The sequence below is a fragment of the Convolutriloba macropyga genome, chromosome 3 (assembly GCF_964194025.1).
Source record: "Convolutriloba macropyga chromosome 3, txConMacr16.3, whole genome shotgun sequence".
In the NCBI taxonomy this organism is placed as follows: Eukaryota; Metazoa; Xenacoelomorpha; order Acoela; family Convolutidae; genus Convolutriloba; species Convolutriloba macropyga.
The window spans coordinates 76,892,420-76,919,905 of record NC_134470.1 but is presented as its reverse complement, the minus strand read 5'-3'; the positions used below and the strand labels follow the sequence as shown (position 1 = coordinate 76,919,905).

The following is a 27,486-nucleotide window of genomic DNA, read 5'->3' as shown; positions in this document are numbered from 1 at the left end:
GTTGTTTTTGTTCGTTTCGTAACGATAAAACCGCCATTTACAGGTGCTTGCCTACAATACACTCCAAAACGCAAAAAAGGAAGCACACTTTTAAAAAGGTCAATTGATAGAGATTGAAAAATTCTTATATCGTCCAAAGATCCAAGCCTGGCCACTTATTTCTGCCCATTGAAACAAAATGGTTTCAGAGTGAATATATGGGAAATTTTGAGTTGGTATATGCTCGTATCAGATATAGCTTTAACAAATTTCTCGTAAAAAATTTTTGCCAATTTTAGATGGTTTTGAAATGCATTAATTAAAAATCATTTCTTCTCAAAACGCTACTTTGCTTATATACTGCGCTATAACCAAGACCAGTCAAGTCTTGGTCAAGACTAGTTTCAAGACTGGCATGTCTTGGTCAAGAAATGACTCAAGACTTGTCAAGTCTTAAGCAAGTCTTCACAAGTCTCAAGACTTGAAAGAAGACGTGATCAGTACTGATTTGTCAAATGAAGATGTGTTTTAAACTGGAAAAATACTGATCAAAACTGGAAACTCGTTCCGAGATTACTGATGTGTTGCATGATAAACGCTTTTCATTTGTTATAATCTGCAATAGGAAAAGAATCTCATTCTCAACACAATTTTGCCTGATAGCAGTGCAATGAAAAATTTACCTCTCAATCGCAGGCAAAATTGAATAAAGCAATTAAAACTTGGTTGTACCATTGTACTTAAAGTACTGGAGGTACAAAAAGCATTTAAAAAAATCTGAAAATCAAGTTCAAGTGAAGGGCAGTTTCGTTTAATGCTTTTTTGTGAGAAAAGACGTTCTTTTGCTAAACTTTTTGTTCAGGTGCGCCATTGTTTACTCTTTAAATTTGCATAATTTTCAACGCGTTAATTCTTCTCCATTGCCATAAAAGACGAAAATGCGACTCATGTTATCTGTTTCATGCATTCATAAGTTTTTTCTAACAAAAACTGAGGCTTTTCAATAATTCAAAAATATTTGTTCTTTTTTCAACTTTAAAAACTTTCTGAATTTTGTTCCGATCCCTTGATCTCAATTTTACATTTTTTCTTCAGAAGGTTGAATTTTGTTTCTTTTGAATAATAACACTTTGAATCAATCTATACAACTGTTTGCTGGTTTTATTTTTTGTATGACAACCATGGTCTGGAAGAAATTTTTTCACATTTTCGTCAAAAAATTAGCAACTTTTAACAAAAATTTCTGCTGTTGTATGTAGTAGAGCAAACGTTGGATATCTAATTTCTCTTCAAACGTTTGTGACATGGGACAAAAAGTATGAAAATCAGAAAATATTGACCTGAAAAGCAGTTTTGTCAATGCTTTGTTTACTTCATTTCTTAATACAAATCTTTCCACAAACTGAATTGGATTTTAGTCATAACATTTGATAACCATTTAATGTCAATCATGGAATAAAGAAGATTTCGAACAAGCATAAATGAGTGGTCAGTTACATAATAGTTCTTGAGACAAAGCATACTTTCCTATATCAAAATACTACCATCATTTTGTTGGTTTTGACTTCAAACTTTTCTTGTTTCCATTTCATTCATATTTTCAAAACACAAGCAAAAACGCAATTGTTATAGTGATGCAGACAATATCGAAGTAAGAAGAGGCATGAAGAATTTCTCAAATGAGCTTTCTTAATCAGCAGAGACGGAGATTGAAAAACACGGAAACGCTAATTCAAATAATTATAGCTTTTTGAGTGACAAGCATCTAAAAGGTTGAAAATCTGCTGAAAATCCATTTCTACTGCCATCCTACTATTCATTCCACCATATATATTTTTGCCACGCAGCATATTTAGTGTGCATTTTCAGCGGTTTGTAAGCAAAAAGAGTGATTTTTTTTAAACACTGTTTTGAAAGCAAAAAAATAATAATAATAATGACACTAATTTAACCAAGCTTGGTTTCTATCTAATGCCTAAACACTTGTGTGGAGTATCCCAGTTTAATTGTTAAAGTTTAGAGTTTTTGGAAGGTGAAAATCCGTATGGATGAAGTTAATGTCGGAAATTTGACGTCAGTTCAGTCATAAAACAAATTTGTAATTCTTCTTCACTTGTGGCTGGAAAAGCAAAAATATAGTAACCAAAAAATGAGAAAATTGATAACGAGTCGTCCAAATTAGCTAAGCAGCGTTAAAAATATTTTGACAATTAACATGACTGCTATCTTCTCAGATGACAAAATTTTTATCAATGAGTCCTGTTTTGTGACATCGTTTTTTGAATTCCCAATTGCGACATCGTTTTTTTGTGTTTGACTTTTGATTTTTGTACTTAAGTATATGATAATTGCGTAGATTTGTCGTCCTCAAATTATTTGAGCGATGGAGAACATATTTCGTGTCTGCAGACAGTAGACCTGCCACCAATATTTCATTCAAATATATTGAAATAAATTGGCAGCAGTTCTAGGGTTTGCAAACACACAATGTGTTCTCAATTGATGAAAGGATTTATGGAACATGCCCATGCGGCACAAGCTAGTAGAGTCTTTTTCATTCTCTCTAAATTTGTCTTGGTTGAAACCCAGATGTTCCTTCCACAAAACAATACCGATAGTGCGTAGGTTTCAATCTTTTTTGGAGATGAAGATCTATTTGTTCTTTTATTTGTCCAATTTTTGCTTTTGTTTGTTTATAACGTAATACAAATGATGTTCGTCATGCATATAGCTGGAAATTAGGTTCCAAAGGTTTTTATTTGAATTTCACAATTTTTTGTTTCATTGTCTCGAAATATGAAATTGCACTCTGTTTTATTATTTTAGACTAAATTGAACGCATTCAAACCCGAAAAATTGAAGTAACGAAGATTCTCTTTGCTCCAATTAATGGCATTGTTGATGTGAATTTGAAGATCAGTTTGCTGTTTCGCCGATCCTGCAATCTTTGTGAACAAATTATTCGTTTACGAAAACATCAGAATATTCAAAAATGTTGACTGAAAATGATAATATTGCAAAGATTGTTCCTTTTCGATTGCCGCACTGTGTCAGTCTGGAAGTAATTTTTTACACATGACTTTTCGCGGTTCCTAAACATTAACTGGAAACTTTTGTTCTTCTAAATGATTACAATGATCAATGAAATGTATCAGAATTTCAGTGATTGTTTGGAACATGATGTTGCGTACCAATTTTTTTGCAGGAGCTGTCTTTGAACTGCTCAAGGACTAGCAGCTCAAACAGATTTGATAAAAAATTAGAACAGTAATTGGTCAGTAGTTGGTTAAGTCTCTTGTTTGCAACATTTTGTATGCAGAGGAACATGGTCTTTTTGAACAGTTTTGACAATTTGGATTTTTTTATAGAGCTGCTAATGAACAAAATACTACTGTTTGATCTTTTGAAATGAAGATTTCAATAGTTTCTGTTATATTTCATCGTAGACCTGCGAACCAATTTGAATGTGTTTAATCTCATCTTCTACTACCTTTTTTGTTAAATGTTCGCATCATATTTAATATGAAGGAGACAAAAAAATTTCGTTGATTCGTTCGACAATATCAATACAGCCAAAAAAAGTCTTCTCCCTTATATTTGATTTTTTCCCCAAGAAGTAGTGGTGTTCTGCTCCTCTTCTTCTGTTCTTCGGAGTCACTTGACGGCTATGATTGGCTCGACTCAAATTGATCTGTTTGCAGATCAAGTTAATAAAAACTTAATTATATAATTTATTCTACGTGAACTCAACGAGGTTATAAATTTGTGAGAGAAGGTTTTAATGATCAAATATTTAAATACCAAAATAATTATCTGAAGACTTTAAACAAATTGCAGAGTCTGCATCAATCAAAATCTGTTCGAAATGGGCTGCTTGTCAAAATTCGGAATATCTAACTAAGAGAATGGTAGGCAAATTTATCTTAGAGGGACAAAATTTGATCTTCAAAATATCATGCAATGAATTATTAATGTGAATTATCTGGATCTTGATAGAATCTGACAAAAGTAAAACCTTTTTTCTACAAAAAAAACTAAAACTATTAACTACCAACCAGCTTGTGATTGTTTCTGAAATCAAACAATAATTGAAGTTATCGTTGGCCTATAACAAGACATATTTTCCTTTCTTTCAAGCAGGGCTTTCGAACGTTTTGAAACTAAAGCCGAAAAAGAGCATCAAACAGGTTAGATCTTCATTTTTCAACCCGCCCTCTCATATCAAGCTACGCATAAATTTCTGGGCAGATGATCTGTCGAAGATTATCACCCGTGGAATCATGCTAAGCGCTAGCAAAATCATCCCTGAATTTTTTCACTGAAGCATTTAAAAAAACTCAGCTATAGCCACCATTACTTGTCTAACTTAGAGGACGTTTAGGTTATCTTAAAACTTTTACCTGTGCTTTTCTATTCAGTTAGTTGCTTTAGTTAATTTTAGTCTTGATTTTTGGTAGTTCATGTGTTTAATGCAATGATATTTCTCAGTCTAAAAAGTTACAACCCTATCGAACGTTTCAAGGGTCAAAGTTAAAAAATAAAACATGTAGAGATCAGCACTTCGTTTTTCATTTGCACGTCGGGAGCTTTTCGGACGTTTGCTTGCGTTGCATCTATATGGGACTGGCTATATCTCACTATTTGCCAATGTTGCATGCTTGGCACCCAGTTCCTGGTGATTAGTAATTTGTTTTTGTGGTCATGACCTTTAATTAAACGGTTACGATTCTTAAATTACGTTTCATTCAAAAATAACCAGACTAATTTTTTTTAATATACAAGACAGTGTCAGAAAAAGAGATCCAAACAAATGTTGAATTGTGTGTTACAAGAGATCGAGTGTATAAAAATAGAGATAGACAAGGAGAGAAAATTAGAAAGTTAGAGAGATATGGGACAATATGGTATGCCTGGAAAGATAGAAAGAGAAAAGAAATTGTCTGTAATCTGATATGAATTAGATATTTCATGTAAAATTTTGCAATTATTGTTTCTTGTGAGCTTTTGCTTTTGCTCTGCTTCACGTCTCGTCTGGTTTGCCTTCACTTTTGAGCGCATGCACATGGACTATTTAAAAAGTTTTGAGGACTCATATTTTTTATACAGCTGCAAGGAAACAAAAAAAAACATTTTTTTTTGAAATGTTTGAAAAAAAGCTTCTTTTGAGGACTTATTTTAATGCGAGCCGATTTTAATGTGTTCAATCTCATCGTCAACTAAATTTTGTTAGATGCATATCATCCCAAAAAATTTCTACTGTTGATGAAATTTGCAGTCAAATGTTTGCGTTGTCTTTATTTACAAGATTTCGAAAACCTTTCGTTGAGTTGTTCAGCTTTATTCTCATAGCCAAAAATGAAATCTCCCCTTTGTTTCATTTTATCAGAAAATATTGGTATCCTGCTCATCTGCTTCATTAGTTTTTACAAGTCACTTGAAGACCATGATACGCTGGACTCAATTTGCTTGGTTTGCAGGTCAAGTTATTAATAAGTGTAACTATATAACCTATTCTACGTGAAATCAAGAGGGGGTATAAGTTTGCGAGAGAAGATAAAAATGACCAAATATTCAAGTACCAAGTAAATCAATTGAAAACCTTAAACACATTGTAGATTGAGCATTATTCAAAAATCGTGCGAAATTGACAGTTTGACGAACAACGGAAAATCTAATCAAGAAAATGATAGGCAAAATTTTCTTAGAGAGACTGTATTAGCTCTTCGAAATGAACCTTGTTTTTTCCAAAAAAGCACAAAAAACAGATTAATTTCCAAGCATCTTGTAATTGTCTCTAAAAACAAACAAAAATTGAAGTTATCAGTGGCCTAAAACAGGACACATTTTCAATCACCTCAGCTTTTTTCAAGCAAATAATTTCAAACTACGGCCGCGAAGAAGGGAATCAAACGGGTTTCGGTTTTAGTCTTTCAGCCGGGTCTCTTGTGCTTTTTACCTGTGCTTTTTCTATTCAGTTAGTTGCTCGAGTTAGTTTTAGTCTTGATTTTTGGTAGTCCATGTGTTTATTGCATGATATATTTCATGATATAGTCAGTCTTCTTATAACGTTGCAACGCTATGGAACGCTGTTCAACTTCAGGGGATCGATCCTCACTACCTCTTTTTAACTTTTTTCCAAAATTACACTCTTGTAATTGCACTCTTCCACCGTTAATTAAGCGGAGAAATGGGGGTGTAATTTTTTTTAAATTTTACACTCTTTTCCCCATTATTTTTGGGGAAAATCCTCGGTCCGGGTGCTTGCTTGGCACGCAGTTCCTGGTGATTGGTCATTTGTTTTTGTTGGCATGGCATTTGAATTAACGGTTACGCTTCCTAATTTACGTTTCCTTCGAAAATAACAAAGACAATTTTTTAAGCTGCAAAAAGTGTCAAAAAGAGATCCAAACAATTATTGAATGGTATGTTACAAGAAGTCGAGAGCATAAAAATAGAGGTAGACAAAAGAGAGACAGTTCGATAGTGAGAAAGATGATTTGAGGTAGCTAATTGATGATTGTTACTATAAAAATCTATATGATCATTGTTACTATATCACAATCCTTATTATTACTGTTATCACAGATCATTTCAAATTGTTTTTCACCGAGGCATTCACCGAGGCATTCAATTGCGATCAACAAGACAACCTTCAATGTTTTGAGTGGTCACAAGCGTGAACACTTTTCAATCATTCTGTCCATTTAGAATTTCTTCCATCAAAGCATAACCTTTCCTTTTGAAACCGAATTTCTGCTTGTAATTTAGACTTTTGATGTCGGCGTGAAGCGATAAAAGGAATTGTAAATCAGCGTCTACTTCAAGGGGTGAAGGGGTGGCGTCCGTAATTGGAGTTGGTTGGGCCATATTTTGGGTGGTACTGGCTACAGGTGATGTTTGAATTGATACCTGCGGAACACTGGTTGCGGGGTTATTTATTTGGGCCTGTTCCACGGGGCTAATGTGACCGTTAAAAAGCAAATGGCCTGTTTGGGCAACCAGATGAGGCTGTTTAGGCGCCGAAAGGCCATTATGATGCTGCGGAACATAAAATTCTGATTCTAATTTTCGTTTCAAAACTCTTTCAGTTTGTGTTTTAAAGTCGCTCGCAGTCGGTGGAGGCGGAAGCATTTGATTGGCTAGCGAAGTAGTGACGAATGGCGGTAGTGACGTCATAGGCTGTGACGTAAGTAGTGACGACTCAGTAGCGACCGTACCTGAGGTTGATGTCGTTTCAATCGGGTTCGGACTTGTGACGTAAGACTCGATGACTGAAACCCTGCTGTCGAGAGCCAGGGGCGAGTTGCAATCTTCGTTGGATCGATGCGACATGAAGGAATCGGGCGATGACATTGAGTTGCGGCTTTGGAGGTTTAAAGGTTGAGGTTGAGGCGACAGACTTTTGGTAGTCCATGTGTTTATTGCATGATATATTTCATGATATAATCAGTCTTCTTATAACGTTGCAACGCTATGGAACGCTGTTCAACTTCAGGGGATCGATCCTCACTACCTCTTTTTAACTTTTTTCCAAAATTACACTCTTGTAATTGCACTCTTCCACCGTTAATTAAGCGGAGAAATGGGGGTGTAATTTTTTTTTAATTTTACACTCTTTTCCCCATTATTTTTGGGGAAAATCCTCGGTCCGGGTGCTTGCTTGGCACGCAGTTCCTGGTGATTGGTCATTTGTTTTTGTTGGCATGGCATTTGAATTAACGGTTACGCTTCCTAATTTACGTTTCCTTCGAAAATAACAAAGACAATTTTTTAAGCTGCAAAAAGTGTCAAAAAGAGATCCAAACAATTATTGAATGGTACGTTACAAGCGATAGAGAGCATAAAAATAGAGATAGACAAAAGAGAGAAAGTTGGATAGTGAGAAAGATGATTTGAGGTAGATAATTGATCATTGTTACTATAAAAATTTATATGATCATTGTTACTATATCACAATCCTTATTATTACTGTTATTACAGATCATTTCAAACTGTTTTTCACCGAGGCATTCAAGAAAAACCCAGTTAAAGCCGCCAATGGTAGCCTATCTAAGAGGACGTTTAGTTAATCTTAATATTTTTACCGTTGCTTTTTCTATTCAATTAAATGCTCTAGTTAGTTTTAGTCTTGATTTTTGGTAGTTCATGTGTTTAATGCATGATATTTCATGATATAGTCGGACCCATTAAGTTGCAACGCTATCAAATGTTCAAAAGGTCAAAACTCAAAATTAAAACATGCTGGGATCTGCAGTTCAATGTTCATTTGCACGCCGGTAGTTTTTTGAACATTTGCTTGCGTTGCATCTTTATTGAACCGGCTATATCTCATTACTTGTCAATGTTGCCCGGGCCAAGGGTTCATCCTTAAGCCATCCCTAAATAGGTGGGACTAGAGGGTAATGAAAGTTTCACTCCTATTTATCGGGGAAGAGAGTGTTAGAGTGTAATTTTAAAAAGTTACACTGTATTTACACTCTTTTCTCCACTCTTTTTACAGTCTTTGCAAAAAGTGTTATTTAGGGTGGACTGATAAAAAATTACACTCTCATGGAATTACCATTATAACCAAAATGAAACGTTCAATTGTTGTAGCAGTTGGTGCAGTGGTTAATGCAGAAAGCGAAAGGAACATGTTGGACAAAGGGAAGGTGGGGGGATCGATCATCACTACCTCCTTCCACCTTTGTTTTCAAAAAGGTTTGGTTTCAACTACTTTCTTGTAATTACACTCTCCCACCGTTAATTAAACGGAGAAATATGCGTGTAATTTCTGTACTTTTACACTCTTTTCAGCAACATTTTTGGGGACACTCCTCGGCCCAGTTGCTTGCTTAGCGCGCAGTTCCTGGTGATTGGTCATAAGTTTTTGTGGGCATATTATTTAAATTAACGGTTACGCTTCTTAATTTACGTTTCCTTCGAAAATAACAAAGACAATTTTTTTTAAGATGCAAAAAAAGTGTGAGAAAAAGAGATCCAAACAAATATTAAATTGTATGTTACAAGAGATCGAGTGCATAAAAATAGAGATAGACAAGAGAGAGAAAATTAGATAGTGAGAAAGATATGGGACTGTATGGTATGGCTGGAGAGAGAGAGAGAAGAAAAGATATCATCTGTAATCTGATATGAGGTAGATAATTCATCATTATTACTATATATCACAATCCTTATTGTTACTGTTATTACCGATCTTTTCAACACTTTCGCCTCCTCTTTCTAGCTTAAATTCTATTCAGGAATTGCCTCCCCCTTTTGCAATGGTGATGGTGGTGGTGGTGGGGGGGGGGTGGTGGGGGGGGGTGGTGGGGGGGGGGGGAGGGAGGAGAGGGTTGTTGTTGAAAAGATCAGTCAACTATTTGTTAGGCTACTTGTTTAATTATGGTCACAAAATTTGTACAATGCTCAGCAAAATAACATCCGTTTTTTTGTCAAAAGCGAAAAATAAACTGCCTCGAATTTTCGTTCACTTGTTTACGAATTTTACAGCACAGAAAGAGCCGATCATATTGGTTTTCCGCTGCTTTTTTGACACATTAGTACATTCGTTACACGAAATTATCACCAATTTCTAATTATGTGTCGTTAGAATTTAATGGAACGTATTTTTACGTTACTTCAAAAAGTTTTGATAGAGAAAAGTTTTCTTTGTACAATTGATTACAGCTCGTTGTCTGCTAATCGCTCTTGCGGCTAAGTGAACGCGCAATTGCGAACAACAAGACAACCTTCAATGTTTTGAGTGGTCAAAAGCGTGAACACTTTTCAATCATTTTGTCCATTTAGAATTTCTTCCATCAAAGCATAAACTTTCCTTTTGAAACCGAATTCCTGCTTGTAATTTAGACTCTTGATGTCGGCGTGAAGCGATAAAAGGAATTGTAAATCAGCGTCGACTTCAAGGGGTGGAGGGGTGGCGTCCGTAATTGGAGTTGGTCGCGCCATATTTTGGGTGGTACTGGCTACAGGTGATGTTTGAATTGAAACTTGGGGAACGCTGGTTGCGGGGGTATTTATTTGGGCCTGCTCCACGGGGCTTATGTGACCGTTAAAAGGCAAATGGCCCGTTTGGGCAACCAGATGAGGCTGTTTAGGTGCCGAAAGGCCATTATGATGCTGCGGAACATAAAATTCTGATTCTAATTTTCGTTTCAAAACTCTTTCAGTTTGTGTTTTAAAGTCGCTCGCAGTCGGTGGAGGCGGAAGCATTTGATTGGCTAGCGAAGTAGTGACGAATGGCGGTAGTGACGTCATAGGCTGTGACGTAAGTAGTGACGACTCAGTAGCGACCATACCTGAGGTTGATGTCGTTTCAATCGGGTTCGGACTTGTGACGTAAGACTCGATGACTGAAACCCTGCTGTCGAGAGCCAGGGGCGAGTTGCAATCTTCGTTGGATCGATGCGACATGAAGGAATCGGGCGATGACATTGAGTTGCGGCTTTGGAGGTTTAAAGGTTGAGGTTGAGGCGACAGACTTCCAGTTGAGACCCCGGACGAGGAGTGGTTCTTTTGGTTGCGTTCTTGAGCAGCTTGTTGGTCCACTTTGACGAGTTGGTTCATGACGTCACGCGCCCGCAGGTGTGGCTCGTAGAAGGTCATCTGTTTGTGGAGGTAGTAGGGTTTGCGAATGCTGCCGTCTGCATTGACCTTTGACCTCGCGTGACGCTGTGAGTTCTGGTAGGCAAGTTTGATTTTGCGCCAGGCTTCTTTGCACAGCTCCACTGGAAGAAAAACAGACCCTATTCTATACGTCATAAAAATGTCGCTATTTTATCCTCGGAGGAACATTAAGGCTCAGAATTATGAGGCAAAATTTGGGGGATCTTTTCAACAATTGCCCCCCCCCTTTGTAAAGTAGGCCAAGTAATATTGTGGTAAAGTATAGCACAGAAGGGGTGGCGATTCTCTACTAGGTACCAAGGGGGGGGGGCAATTGTTGAAAAGATCCAATTTGGGATTTCAATCTGGGAGTTACAGGTCATTTTAATTGCAATACTCTCAATACGAACCAAATATCTTGACAAAACGTGCAAGATCTTGATTAAGATTTTAGATCAAAACTTGTGAGGCAAAACTAGATCAAGATCTTGTAAAGTTAATTTTTCACGATGAACTGTGACTTGTCTTGAATTTCTGAATCGTATAAAATTTTTCAGAATTTTGACTTGCTCTAACCACTAATCTTACCAACACGACTCAGATCAGTTCCCATGAAAGAGTTCGAGAGGGGGGGGGGGGGGTTGGGTGGAAAGTTTACCTGGGAATCCAGTCTTCTCGGCCACATCCTCCCAAGCAGAGGTGACGAGGTCGCGGACAGACCTGGAGGGGTGTTCCGGATTGAAGATGACCTCGTGGATCTTGATACACTCCAGGAGTCTCTCTTTCTCAGCCATCGTCAGTTCTGTCTTCTCCCCCTTGAGGTACAGACGGGACTTGACTGAACAGGTGCTGCAGGTCGTGCAATCACCCCCTGTTTTGGAGCTTCCTAATAATAACAATGGGATTACATAATATTACATCATATCATTAGTCATTAATATGTTACGTAATCACAGACGGACAATAAAACCGTAATCTAAAAAAATTTATAGTTTACATGACTCTGCTTGAATTCACTGAGAAAATCTTTCATTAATAGAGGACCGTGAAACGGTTTGAGATATAAGTCAGAATTTGAAACACAAACTTGCAAATTTGAAATCTGGCATTGTAAAAGATTATTAGGAAATAGGAAAATATCGTATGGTTGATCTCTCCGCTCAGCGAACAGCATAAATTCTTGAAGCAAAAAACTGACAAAATTCTGGACCAGTACTGGATTCGAACCAGCATCTCTTACTTGCATGCCTAGTGTGCTACCCATTTACACCAACTAGTCTTAATTAAGCTCTCGAACTTGGGCATCTCTTATAACCCGTTCTTACGCTCTTTCTTGTTCCTCAAGGCTTCGATTCTCTAGCCAAGTATACGCTGAACAAGTAGAGCTTCTTGTCAAGCTAGGTAAAGCTTTTTTTATGAACAATTTACATTGTTCTCTCTCAACCGTCTAACAACATACAAACTAAATTTTTTCTGTAAATGTCACCTGAAATTTACCTTTTGTGCACTGTCCTTTAGAATTCTCATGATGGTGATGGTGGTGATGGAGGTGGGTTTGTTCATTCTTCGTCAATGACATCGGCTGGGGAGAAACTTCATCGTCCCCCACACGCCCAACTTTGCTCGGCTGTGTCAAATTTAGCCCAACTTCTTCTGTATCCTCCAGGTCAATTTCGGCAGCTACTGCTTTGCTCGGTGGGGAGGGAATCAAAGCCCCCGACGTTGCAAAAGCCCCCGAATTATTCAGGAATCCGTTTGCGTAGTGACTTATATGTTCCATAATTCCTGCGTCTAGTCCCACCATTCTAAGCTGAAGCAACGGTCCGGGGTTTACTATAGCATACATTATCCGAATGAGACCAAAATAACATTTATCGAACTCGAACTCGAGTTGACAAACCCTATCAGGATAAGACAGTGGGTATTTATTTATTTATAACCAAGTTAGTAACAGGTAAGTCTAGTTAATTACGACCTCAGGGAAAATGTTTAGTTTACTCCAATCGCAAGCTGTGTTGAAATAACAATAAGGAAACTTCTCTAAATAATCTAAGATGCGAGTTTCAACAATGTTTAGATGAAAAGCCAACACTAGCTTTCGATGAAATTCTGTATAAATGTTTCTAAATAATCTAAGGACTAGAACCGAGTCAATCTAGTTGCAATTAAGTTGCAGATAACGTGTTGATCGCTAACCGATCTAGAAATAGTTTTGTCATACAATATTAGAGTGACCCGATTTGAAGAAATAAATATTAAAGACCTTGTTAGAGCTGAACAAACAGACCCCATAGTCTGACATGACTTTATTTCTCATTCTTTCGACAACAATCACGCCATACGTGTTCATATTTGGACATCCATACCATATAGCAACTGATAAAAGTTACAGAAAACTTGGTTAAAGTGTTTATGAACAAACAACAGCCCAGAAAATTAACCAATCGGGGAGCTTTCTGGTTAGGCAACAGGTATCACAGTTCATAAGTTCAATTATTTCAAAAGCAACTTGTTGCATATCATGTTTAAACAAAGTTTAGGAATTTTCCATAAATCGGCATTCTATAACAATATGTTTAAATATAGTCTTGGTAAATCTAGGCACAAAATCTCTGAGCAACTAATCCATCCAATTTAACTGATTTTGAACCCACTGGTTAGGCAAAGAATATTTCATGTGATAGCAAAAGTCTATATACATCAATATTAGTATTGCGAGATATTACATAATGGGATGTCTGTTACGTAATGATATTACGCAAACATAAAGGCGTTTTGAAATGTTTGACATCTATCAAATCAGCTCAAATATTATTTGTTGATGACACAAATAATAAGTCGCAAAAGTTAGGAACCAAAATCTCTAATTCACAAACAACTTTAACAAAATTTCAAGTTCAATCTTGATGTTGAAATGAGGCTTGATGAATCATTTCGAACTATATTCACCCCGAAATAGTCCATTTTAAAAATTTTTCAGGACAAGTTAATATTTATTCTGTTAAAGTAGTTAAAATGTAAATCCTTTGAACAACTGATTAATGACTTTTCAATGTATAAAACAAACTTTATAATTCGACGGTCACTACACTTTCAAAAAATTTATGCCAAAATTGTTTAAGATGTCAATCTTGGAAAATTGAGAACTAATTCAGTCAAAAATAATTGCCAAAAACAATTTTTAAAGCACTTGGATGACCATTGTCAGTATCAGCCAGCTTTGAGGACCGGCCCCCTTTTAAGAGAATGGCAGCCTATTCGGGTCTCTTTGATTTTGCAAATCAACTCAACGCCATAACTGGTTATAAAGAGAAGCCACTGAAGAATTTGAAAGTTCAAGACAAACTTTATTTACCAGCGATTGCATCTTGAATTTCAATTTTACAAAAAAGGAAAAAATTTTGGTCACTTTTCAAACAAATTGCTCATATCTAGCATTATCTCAAACCAGAAGGCTTTCAATGTACGTTTGCACATTATAGCCCCACCCCGCACACCTTAAGTACCAAAAATATTTGGTGCTTAAGCAAAAAATTTAGAATCTCAAACCATCAAGCAAGATAATAATGCCAAGTTGCTTTATAGTATTATAGTGCCGATGAGACCTGTCATTATGGAGACTGAGACTACGAGATAACAGAAACAGCATTATAAACGAAAAAAGCTTGATTTACGACCAAAGCGCAATATATAATTTTAAAAACAATTCATGAGAAAATCAAGAGAATGTTAGATAAAACATTTTTTTTAATATGACTTTTTTCACTAGAAAAAAAGAAGTTGTCATTAATGAGACTACGTGGCATGTCAGCAATAATAAGTAAAAGGGAACAAATTTAAAAAAAAACCATTGAACTTTGGAAACCAAATAACTCCATAATAATGATAACAATGAGTTTTTAAATGAAAAAGTACTAAATTGATACGCATATAACACCATAGGAAACCAAGGTGACCTGTCATTATTGAGGCAAAGAGATGGAAATACCGAATAACAACAAATACAGGCAAAATCTAAAAAAAACTACTACAAAGTATTTAAGTCATCATAATCATTGGCTATTAAATGAAAAGTGTTTATATGTTCATTTTGCTCTATTTTTCAAATCAATGTGACTTGTAATTAAACGGATTCTGATGAAAACAATAAAAAGAACCAAGAACATCAACCAGCATTAAATTTTTTAAAGATACTATGCAGACACATATTATATTCAAGGTAAACTATTTTCCAAGTCAAAAGAGTCATTAGGTATCAATTCAAAACATTAGATAGGTTCCCGTATAGCTTTTAAAGAAGACCGAAAGATTTTTGTTTCAAGGTAATAAGTCGTAAGATTACAAAACAAAACGACACACAGGCAACAAGGCAACACTCCAAAAATCAAGAAAATTAGCGATCAATCATCAATATTGGGACTGTATTTTTCAACTAAGAGCAAAAAATCTCTTATTTAAATTCGCTATGCTTTACAAGTTGTTTGAAATAACATCTGCGGCTGCTTTACAGCGCAAATTTGCTTAACTACCGCAAAAGAGGCATTGTTATCTTGTCAGAGAAACTAAAACGTTTTGCCATCTTTTAAAAAAGATTCTCCAAAAACTTTAGTCTGCTGCAGGTGAGACTTGTTAGAGCCTAGTTTTTTATTCATCAAAAAATTAAATTCAAAGTTATAAACACAGCAGGAACGTTTGTTTAAATAATTACATTTTCAAAATCGCCTCGTAGATATGTGAATAGTTTGGTCTTTATACTTCAGTAGAATAAAATCCTAAAGCATCTTACTTGTCTATCTATTAGAACACATTCATACACTTTGACCATTTTGCTGCTTAGTTTTTCCTTAAATTTTTTTAAAAAATTTTTTCAGATATCGATTTGTAAATTTTTCCACTTCCTAAAAAAATTTCTGATCAGTGACCTGTCACTTCATTGAGACTGTCACTTAATCTTTGGAAAAGTTTGGACAGTTGGGTGTTTTTGGTCAATTCGTACTTTCCAAAAATCCCGAATGAGGAGTTTTGGGCTTCTCGACTGCTTTCTTTATATTGTGAGAGGTCGAAAAATTTGAGAAGACAACTTTTTTTAATAAAAAGCTCTGCTGGTAAAATTTTGTCTTTCAATAATAGATCTCTTGCACTGTCAAACTCTTTGTGCAGGTGGCAACCCTTTATTCCCCACTTTATTTGTCTATTAACTCTCTGAAGTGACATAAACGACAACGATTCGAAAAAATTGCACTGATTTTGAGATGGGAAAAAAACAAGTGACTTCAAAAGACCGATTCCTGCTTTTAATGGTAGAAGATGTCTTACTAAAAAAATTGACCTAATAGTATTTGCCATTTTCGTTAGAGTTTTGTTTAGCTGTGTGTCAAAATTTAGATTGTTATCAATCATTATACCTAAATAACAACAACTTGTTTTTGACTCTATGAAAAAATTCCATCATAAGGCAATTGTTAAATTTTGGATTCACCATTTTTTGAAAAAACCACAATTTCTGTTTTATCTCGGTTTAAAGTTAGCATATTCTGCCTCATGTAACTGTCAGTATTTTCACATACACTCTTACTTTCGCATAAGAGATTTTCATCGGATTTGGAATGACAAATAATGCATGCATCATCTGCAAACTGTAAAACGTCCTTTTTTCCCCATTTTTTCTAGGAAATGGTTGATATACATTTAAAAAAATTAAAAGTTTATTTAAACAAACTCGACCAAGAGTACATTGAGAAACAATATGCTACTGAATTATACCGAAATCTTAATGTAGTTCACTCCCAAAATTATACTTTATTTCATGCGTATTCTTTGGCTATGAATTGTCGCACGAGCATCCTTTTTTTTGATTGCATGCTAGCTAATACAAATTTCAATTAAAAACTTGCATCTTTTAGCCCTTAACTTATCAAATTTTTTGATTGAATGTTTTTTTCACAAAAATTTCAAAACATAGCCGGCAGATTGCCAGAAAATAGCCGCAATAGATTCGTAGATCGGCAGTCTAAAAAAAACAGACCAAAAAAATTCGTCTTTTCATTGAAGGCTGATCTGTTATATTTTGATTGAAAATCTGTATAAGTTATTGCTGCCTCTATTAGCTGATCTCAAATAACCTTCATTTAGAGTGACACACACCCATTTGACCTTATCTCTTTGAATTAAAGTAAATAAGAGTCAATTTCAAAGTGAGGAAGTCATTTTTGAGAGTAAGGTAAGTCAAGTGTGACCAAAAATTTAATCACGCGCATGAACAAAAAAACTCGCTCCACTAAGAGCGAAAAATGACGTCACACATGCAATTCAGTTGAAATTGCATGAACGAATGAACAAAAAGTGGCTGTGACGTCATATGGTCGTAACAAAAATCATGACGACGAAAAAAAAATAAACCAAGAGAAGGCCAATAATAGCCCCAGCTATCGCTGTGCGGCTATTAAAAATAAAATTAATTATAGTGACGACCGTAGACGATTTTGTTTCCATGGATTGATAATCGTTGTCTATTTCCGATATATACATAATCCTAGTAATGATGAAAGGTCATATGAGATATAATGACTCCCCAATTTTTTTTAAATAATTCTCTTTAAAATGAGCCTTATTTCGTTTAATAATTGAGTTCAAAACAACGGTTGCGAGTTTTAAAAAACTATCCACGTACCTTTCGAATTCCATTCGGCTTTTATGTCGCAAGACTTTCCATTTTGAAGATTTAAAAACGTCGTTTTGAAGGAAAATAATAAAATCTAGCTATCGACATAGAGCTATATTGCGACAGTTATTGTTTTATAATAACAGCACCATAACCACGATATAAAACTACAAAACATAATAACCAAACAGCTACCATTTTAAACAGTAGTGCAGTCTATATTAGCTATATATTCTGAATTCTACATCAAATGTGTTGAAATACAGGCTGATGTAATATTTGTTCAATCGGTATCTTAAACTGAAATGAAATCATTTCTCAGGCTATGAGTTTACAAATATATTAAAGAGTATTTCACTAGATTTCATTTCGAGCTGTAACCTTAACAGGGCCTATATAACTATATTTATGGCGGTGTCAGGACAATTTACCCAATTCCATTTTACCCAATGCCATTATACCCAATGCCATTTTACCCAACCTGCCATTTTACCCAATGCCATTTTACCCAATGCCAACTTACCCAATTTACCTCCTTGCTAAATTAACCAGAACGACTATTTAGCCGACTATAATATAAATGGCCCGTGGGACTTGATATGAAACTATCACAACCGAACATGGGATTAGCCGATTATATAATTAAATGGCCCGTGGGACTTGATATGAAACTATCACAACCGAACATGGGATTATATTGTCCACAAATATTTTAAATCATCCTTCTAATAGCGACTGCTAATTTGTTATAGGATAATTGAACGAAAAGATCAAAGAGCATTGGGTAAGTTGGTATTCGGTAAAATGGCATTGGGTAAAATGGCATTGGGTAAAATGGCAGGTTGGGTAAAATGGCGTCGGGTAAAATGGCATTGGGTAAAATGGAATTGGGTAAATTGTCACGTAACCATTTATGGCTGATAAGAAGTTGAATTTGAATATTTGGTTGCGAGCCAAAATAGAATAAAAATATTATTATTTGAACGCAACATCTGCTGTTAGTTTTATTGCGCAAAATTTTTTTGCAAAAATTGGACAAAAACGCGGAAAATTTATCCACTGTAATTTTTTTGTGAAATACAAATACATTCTATGTTATAGGAATTCTATTGCGTCTTAGAGCGAAAGAGGAATTCAAGGTAATAAGTCGTAAGATTACAAAACAAAACGACACACAGGCAACAAGGCAACACCCCAAAAATCAAGAAAATTAGCGATCAATCATCAATATTGGGACTGTATTTTTCAACTAAGAGCAAAAAATCTCTTATTTAAATTCGCTATGCTTTACAAGTTGTTTGAAATAACATCTGCGGCTGCTTTACAGCGCAAATTTGCTTAACTACCGCAAAAGAGGCATTGTTATCTTGTCAGAGAAACTAAAACGTTTTGCCATCTTTTAAAAAAGATTCTCCAAAAACTTTAGTCTGCTGCAGGTGAGACTTGTTAGAGCCTAGTTTTTTATTCATCAAAAAATTAAATTCAAAGTTATAAACACAGCAGGAACGTTTGTTTAAATAATTACATTTTCAAAATCGCCTCGTAGATATGTGAATAGTTTGGTCTTTATACTTCAGTAGAATAAAATCCTAAAGCATCTTACTTGTCTATCTATTAGAACACATTCATACACTTTGACCATTTTGCTGCTTAGTTTTTCCTTAAATTTTTTAAAAAAATTTTTTCAGATATCGATTTGGAAATTTTTCCACTTCCTAAAAAAATTTCTGATCAGTGACCTGTCACTTCATTGAGACTGTCACTTAATCTTTGGAAAAGTTTGGACAGTTGGGTGTTTTTGGTCAATTCGTACTTTCCAAAAATCCTGAATGAGGAGTTTTGGGCTTCTCGACTGCTTTCTTTATATTGTGAGAGGTCGAAAAATTTGAGAAGACAACTTTTTTTAATAAAAAGCTCTGCTGGTAAAATTTTGTCTTTCAATAATAGATCTCTTGCACTGTCAAACTCTTTGTGCAGGTGGCAACCCTTTAGTCCCCACTTTATTTGTCTATTAACTCTCTGAAGTGACATAAACGACAACGATTCGAAAAAATTGCACTGATTTTGAGATGGGAAAAAAACAAGTGACTTCAAAAGACCGATTCCTGCTTTTAATGGTAGAAGATGTCTTACTAAAAAAATTGACCTAATAGTATTTGCCATTTTCGTTAGAGTTTTGTTTAGCTGTGTGTCAAAATTTAGATTGTTATCAATCATTATACCTAAATAACAACAACTTGTTTTTGACTCTATGAAAAAATTCCATCATAAGGCAATTGTTAAATTTTGGATTCACCATTTTTTGAAAAAACCACAATTTCTGTTTTATCTCGGTTTAAAGTTAGCATATTCTGCCTCATGTAACTGTCAGTATTTTCACATACACTCTTACTTTCGCATAAGAGATTTTCATCGGATTTGGAATGACAAATAATGCATGCATCATCTGCAAACTGTAAAACGTCCTTTTTTCCCCATTTTTTCTAGGAAATGGTTGATATACATTTAAAAAATTAAAAGTTTATTTAAACAAACTCGACCAAGAGTACATTGAGAAACAATATGCTACTGAATTATACCGAAATCTTAATGTAGTTCACTCCCAAAATTATACTTTATTTCATGCGTATTCTTTGGCTATGAATTGTCGCACGAGCATCCTTTTTTTGATTGCATGCTAGCTAATACAAATTTCAATTAAAAACTTGCATCTTTTAGCCCTTAACTTATCAAATTTTTTGATTGAATGTTTTTTTCACAAAAATTTCAAAACATAGCCGGCAGATTGCCAGAAAATAGCCGCAATAGATTCGTAGATCGGCAGTCTAAAAAAAACAGACCAAAAAAATTCGTCTTTTCATTGAAGGCTGATCTGTTATATTTTGATTGAAAATCTGTATAAGTTATTGCTGCCTCTATTAGCTGATCTCAAATAACCTTCATTTAGAGTGACACACACCCATTTGACCTTATCTCTTTGAATTAAAGTAAATAAGAGTCAATTTCAAAGTGAGGAAGTCATTTTTGAGAGTGAGGTAAGTCAAGTGTGACCAAAAATTTAATCACGCGCATGAACAAAAAAACTCGCTCCACTAAGAGCGAAAAATGACGTCACACATGCAATTCAGTTGAAATTGCATGAACGAATGAACAAAAAGTGGCTGTGACGTCATATGGTCGTAACAAAAATCATGACGACGAAAAAAAAATAAACCAAGAGAAGGCCAATAATAGCCCCAGCTATCGCTGTGCGGCTATTAAAAATAAAATTAATTATAGTGACGACCGTAGAAGATTTTGTTTCCATGGATTGATAATCGTTGTCTATTTCCGATATATACATAATCCTAGTAATGATGAAAGGTCATATGAGATATAATGACTCCCCAATTTTTTTTAAATAATTCTCTTTAAAATGAGCCTTATTTCGTTTAATAATTGAGTTCAAAACAACGGTTGCGAGTTTTAAAAAACTATCCACGTACCTTTCGAATTCCATTCGGCTTTTATGTCGCAAGACTTTCCATTTTGAAGATTTAAAAACGTCGTTTTGAAGGAAAATAATAAAATCTAGCTATCGACATAGAGCTATATTGCGACAGTTATTGTTTTATAATAGCACCATAACCACGATATAAAACTGCAAAACATAATAACCAAACAGCTACCATTTTAAACAGTAGTGCAGTCTATATTAGCTATATATTCTGAATTCTACATCAAATGTGTTGAAATACAGGCTGATATAATATTTGTTCAAGCGGTATCTTAAACTGAAATGAAATCATTTCTCAGGCTATGAGTTTACAAATATATTAAAGAGTATTTCACAAGATTTCATTTCGAGATGTAACCTTAACAGGGCCTATATATAACTATATTTATGGCTGATAAGAAGTTGAATTTGAATATTTGGTTGCGAGCCAAAATAGAATAAAAATATTATTATTTGAACGCAACATCTGCTGTTAGTTTTATTGCGCAAAATTTTTTTGCAAAAATTGGACAAAAACGCGGAAAATTTTATCCACTATAATTTTTTTGTGAAATACAAATACATTCTATGTTAAAGGAATTCTATTGCGTCTTAGAGCGAAAGAGGAAAAATTAGCTATAAAGATGGAAAAATTACAGCTTTCAACATACAATATTTCACTATGGAGGAGGTATACGCAGTTTTGTATATTTGCTAAAAAAATGTAGCGACAAAATCGGCACTTTTGTTTCGTTTTAAAACATTCATCGTCTTAGCAAATAAACACTAGAAAGGAAACTTGAATTGAACTGTTTCAGTTTACTTACAGGCGAATATGTTGAAATATAGCAAAAATTTCAAGTCCCAAAAAGAATATTTTCTAAATTCAAACGACTCGAAAATTTTGGCTCTTTTCTGTTATTGCTTGTTTAGCTTAATGACACTAATTTTTTTTTTGACACTGGAAACAAAAATTTATATATTCGTCTACCGGTACCGGCATTTTATTATGACTATAACATAAGGGATCTCTAAGGACCAAAAAGTACATATTTGGGAGGTGCAAATAGACTGGCTATATAAGGCTGGGGGGGGGGGGGGGGGCAATAACAGAAAAGAGCCAAAATTTTTAACAAAGCTGACATATTTTTAACGATTAAAACTAACTATAGTTAGCAATAATGGTTTCTTTAAACTTTTAACTTTTGTCTCACGTCAAAGCTTTGTCTTAATTTTTCTATCTCAATTTCCATTTCAATGTGTTTATAATAGAACTAATGTTTCGCTAATTAATAATTATTTATTAATAAGTTAATTGTGATTAAAAGTTATCCATTAATGTGAGGACAAAACCCCAAAATCTGGACTTAATACACATGTTATTTTCCCGCGCAGGATCTCAAACAAAATAATTAAGACCTGAAAATAAGAAGGCTGTTTTCTTGAGATCAAGATTAATTTAATAATAAGCGACCAAAAAATTCAATTTGAATTAATTAGGGCAAAAGCAACACAAGCATTTCGGAGATCTACCCCCCCCCCCCCCATCCGAGGCGCACGTGCTCATTCTTTACTTAGTTACGTAAAGACGTAATAACAATACTTAGTTTGTAACTGGGGGCTTAAAACCCCCGTGGGGATAGACCCAGCGTTTTTTTTAACCAGCATTAAGATACTAAAGTATATCGAAAAAGTCTGACCTCTTTGAGGAGTTCGTTAGACGGTTCCCCCGATTTCGATGAGAGATCCAGAATTTTATGCCAACCAGAGCAAACCAATCAAATGACGATTAGGGTGGATTTTGGGTGGACTTCGGGTGGATTTTGGTCAAGCAGTAGTCCTTTAAACGTAGCCGACTTCTGCGATTTTGGTGACGAAATAGCAAAATTCTCGCTTTTGCGTATTCGATATGAAATACTGTCGATATGTATGTGTATGAATTATTTGTATGTCTGTTCACAAGAACGTGTTCATCAAGTGTGATCAAAGCCTGAAATAACAATTTCACCTTAAAAGTAAACACTAAACAAACAAATATTACTCATGCTTATGTCAGCTTGAAACACCCGAAAATATAAAACTTACCAAAAAAGCAAAATTTGAGTGAGATGATGCAAAATAAACTGTATAATTAACAAACTGCTGGAGATATCATCCGCACTTAAGGAATAAAAAGTTATAAATTGGGACTTATTTACTATTTATAACTAGCGGGAACGTTTTGTAATAACCGGCCAGTTAAGTGGCTTGCAGTTTAGCTTTACTGGGCTTTTGTGCGCTGCAAATTAGCTATATCAGAGTTATAAAATTGCGATAGGAAAGTTGAAATAACGGCAGAAATAATGTTGATATACTTTGAAATTAAGTAAATTATTTTGTGTATCGAGATAATTGATTTACACACAACACTTTCTAGTTCTTAAATAATCGCGCTTCGGTTTTATTCAGAAAGCTATGCCGCTGGTTATAATTTACCCAAGTTATAAATAACAATGTGAGAGGTCAAATAACTAGGAGAGTTTATAAGTTTCTTTTTTATCACCGTAATTTTAAGTTTCAGCAAAAATTTTGCAAGAATCGAATGAAATAATGCAAATTTGAATTTTTTACAATATCAATCAATTTGTTCTCAAAGAATAAGTTTCGGAATTAATTTGGCAAAATAACTGATTCAATAAATTTATAATTTTGGCGATATTTTTTAATCGGATATGATGATTTTTAGATAAATTTGTAATTTGGCGATTTTGTGTGATAGTGTTTCAAGATATGTTAGTTTAGCAAATATTGACAATTTGGATAATAACCAGAAATATGTTTCTGCTTGCCAAGAAATATACAAAAATTCCAATTATTAATTGAATTGGTAATTAAAATTGCTGAATAAAAAGAGCTAAAACAATAAAATAGCCAAATAAAACCAACAAAGATATTTATCTATATAGTGATATTTTTACTGCTGCGGTTATTATGCGCGTGTTTCGCTCCGCCAAGTTTAAGCAAGTCGAAACAAAATATTTTCAAGAATCAACAAAAATGCTTAAATTGTCGACGAGTTTAAGTTATAACTGGCGATAGTTATTTAGTTAAATACCTGTGCCAAAATTTGATTAATATATATAGCAACTATGACTGCATGAATGTAGTTTTTCGTATTCTTTTATTTCGTCCAATATTTTGCTCTATAATTTTTATACCAATGGTACCTTGGCCTGTTTTACTTAATCTATAATACCGAAAGAGTGATTTAACGCTTACTGTAAAATCAGTCCAAAATATCATTTATGTTTGTGAATGTGTAAGCAAAATGGTTGAAAGTGAAATTGAAAAATATTATACAAAAGCAACGACAATGCTAAATAATTAGAGAAAAGCTAAGAATGCAAAAATAAATTGTGAAAAAATACAATAACGCAACGCAATATAGTAAAGAGCAAAAAGTGAACACAAACTTTTTGGCACAAGAATTAAGAAAAAGTATTCGAAAAAAGACCAATTTTGTTTATAAGTTAACAAAACGAAACGCAATAACATATAAAATTGATACTTATGCGCTCTGATATGATTTTGCGTGATTATATTTGGCAATGCTTTCAGCTTAGCAAGAGCAAAGCTAAAGCTCTGATGAAAATAAGAATCGTAATAATGCTAAAATAACTTATTTGGTTATAGTAAGTTTTGGTTATTACAACAAAAAAACTATTGACAATAATTTGGTTCAGAAATAACTAAAGCGAGCATCGCATTGAAAAGACACAAAAATATTAGAAAGGTGTACATGCATAAACGTATATGTTGATGATAAGCCGAAACAATCTGGTGATAGATATAACACAGCCGAGTTATGAATAATAAACTATCATAACATCGCAAAATCATAACAAGCAAAAGTAATAAACTCTGTTCATCGTTTTTTTTTCGAATTCACCAGAGACGCTATGTGATGTAATCAGAGGCCAAAAATGTGAACATAATCGTTGTTGTAATAATTTGGTTCAAATTTTTTCGGCAATCTGAGAACACTCAATATCAAACGAACTTTGAGTTGTAAAAAAGCACAAAAATGATATGAATGTACTGAGATAAAAGTTAGCAAAGTTTTCGAAAGTTGAAACTTGAAACTCGATACAAAATTAGGTAATTTTTTTTGATATAAACATTGACGATAAACAAAGTTGACGTGAAATGTTTGATTTTTGGATATGTTGTTATTTTAGGGTAATGATTGTCGATAACCGTCCATTTAAACTATATAGATGAAACATTAACCTACCGTCACTTCTTTAAAGACAATTTATACAACTTAATTTAGCGCAATTCCGCGCAGTTCAGGTTTGGGAAAATTGGAGTGGATTTTTCAACCTGGGAAAAGCTTTCACACTTTGGTAGGAAAATAGTGACACTTTTTAAAATAATTCTGGTGTTTTTGGAGGTGACGGGGGGAATGTGAAAAAAATGTGAACAAAATAATTTTGGTAATTCCATTCAAGACACGGTGTTGTGTGCCGTAATAATCCCCAAAACCAAAATATAAAAAGAAGCGAAATAAAATAAGCGCAATACTCTGCTCGCTACATTTGCTCTTATAGCGACCATATATACACAACACAGAGTGGGGGGATTATATATTGCTATTTTATGGTACCCTTAGCCGCTCTCTGAATTTCCTCCTCCGCTTTTCCCTCTTTTGTTTATTTCCCCCCATGTTAATCATTTTCAACATAGCTGTATGTTGACAAAAAAGGCAACACAGGCCTGCTGAATAGCTATATACCGTTTTCTGTATGTTGTGCTAAGTTAGTTTATTTGTTTTTTTTTATTTCACTCGGGTTGGTTTTCTTCCTTTTCAGGAATACCGAATACCCTGTTTGTAACCCAGTCCGCATACGGCCTATCTATGTTGCAATTTGATAAGTTGCGGGGATATGTACACAAAGGGTACATTTTAAGGTGGGCGAGGGGTAAGGAGGAGGGGTGAAGGCTGCTTAATGCACCTTGATTGAGGGTAAAAAATGAATGCGCAAAATCACCATCATGTGGCTGGATAAATTTAGGGTTAAAAACCAATTTCTGAATCCAATTTTGCAATATCAACCTCTAACCGGCAATTTTTTGCTACCCAGTCAAGGCTGAGGAAAAAATATTTCACTAGCTTAAAACTGTTTTAATTAAAGAAGAAAGATTGTTAACATATAAAAAGACAGAAAAGTTGCTATTTTTGTGCACAGAGTTCCGCTGCTGGTTATTGCTACTTCTGACAAAAGTTCATCTATTGTTGAAAAATTAACGTTAAATGCACAAAAAAAATACTTGGGGCCATTAAAACAGAGAAAGTATGTTTGGAAACCTTTACGGTTTTCTGCATCATCACATTTTTTAAACCACGGGTTACAATTTTAGACTTTTTCGAATTGAAACATTAAAAAATTTTATGCAAAATCAAAATTTTTCCTAACTGCATATTGCACGAGTTTAAGGCTAAAGCACAATAATAATTATTCAATGAGAACTCAAAACTCTTAACAGTCAAAATTGGGCCGAGAAGAAATTATTAAAATTAACAAATAGTTTCTTTTTCTTGAAAACTTTTATACTTGCAGTCGTTCAACTCTTTGCAAAATATTTCAGTACAGAATTTGACTAGAATAGTTATATAACAACAGAAACAATTGCTCTTTCAAAAGAACAGAGTTGGAAACGACGAAAAGTATCGTACAAAACAATTTTGGTATCTGCGGTTTGAAATCAAATTGTGAAACTGAATGCCAGATTTAATTTTTCATCCAAGCAAATGATGAAATTGTTAGCATTATCACAATCCAAAGTGGAAATTCAAAAACCGCTAAAGACTGCAGGAAAATATGCGTTAAAGACATTTATTCTTGGGAAAGATCATCGAATGAATTTTACCCTTTGAAAATTTTTATACTGAATGTCTTTGGAAACCAAAAAACAGGAAGCAGGGTAGTGAAATCAGGGATAAGAATACAATTTTAAAGTTTTCAAGAGTCAGTCCAAGGAAGCTGACAGGCTCCTCTGAAACTTCTACATAAACGCTATTAATTTCACACTACTATTTAATCAGTGGACGTCAAAGTAGCTTGCCAACTGAGCCCTTTAGAGTCGTCAAAGAATATATTACTATTATGCGAACTCTTCTTTTGAAGCTATCTGTTGAGCGAAAAATCTAATTTAAGTTGATACAGACTAAACAGAGTTTCCAAGTTTTTTTGAATCATCATTTGTCTTTGTTTAACCAAGCATGAGGTAAAGCTGGAGTCTTGTAATCCACAAAACAGAACAAATGCAAGTTAAAAAAAAGTTGCTGTCAGAACAAAGTAAATTTGTTCTGAAATACAGCAAAAATAAAGCGCTATTTAGGGTACCATTTTTACCGACTTTTTCTTTCACCGAAGAAAGACTCTTAGCAGAAAGACCTCTAAATGTTTCGACTGAAAATGTTAGTGCAATTTTTAAACATTAAAAAAATAGTAAATATTGAAATGGAGTAATTTTTTCCGGTAAAACTATGTTTTTGGTTGCTGTCTTTCAGAGAACAGAAAATTGAAAAAGATCATACAGAACAATTTTGTGCGTTAGCTCTGGAGAGAAAGATGTGAAATGCAAACAGTTTTTCCCAACATGACTTTGTTCGTGCTTATTATTGATGAGGGATTTTTTGTTCAGCTTTGAAAACATTTTTTTGGTGTTATCCGTTTTTGTTAACTTCAACAGTTTGGAGAAACAAAACTGCAGAAATTACAAA

The 27,486-nt window shown here is 34.3% G+C and overlaps 1 protein-coding gene across 4 annotated transcripts; it reads right to left on the bottom strand.

The window, feature by feature from the left end:
• Positions 1-9,296: 9,296 nt before the first annotated feature.
• On the bottom strand, positions 9,297-24,062 carry LOC142336472 (uncharacterized). Of its 4 annotated transcripts, none has more exons than XM_075385338.1 (5): positions 22,806-24,062; positions 22,421-22,710; positions 12,082-12,417; positions 11,243-11,470; positions 9,297-10,706 (listed from the first exon to the last, which is right to left on the bottom strand). In XM_075385338.1, exons 3-5 carry the CDS (start codon positions 12,386-12,388, stop codon positions 9,748-9,750), a joined length of 1,494 nt encoding a protein of 497 aa, XP_075241453.1. In that variant the 5' UTR covers positions 12,389-12,417; positions 22,421-22,710; positions 22,806-24,062; the 3' UTR covers positions 9,297-9,747. The 4 variants fall into 4 exon arrangements, with proteins under 4 accessions (XP_075241453.1, XP_075241452.1, XP_075241455.1 ...); XM_075385337.1 differs by having other exon boundaries at positions 12,082-12,394; positions 22,806-24,061; XM_075385340.1 differs by lacking the exons at positions 22,421-22,710; positions 22,806-24,062 and adding an exon at positions 17,255-17,417.
• Between the last annotated feature and the right edge of the window lie 3,424 nt (positions 24,063-27,486).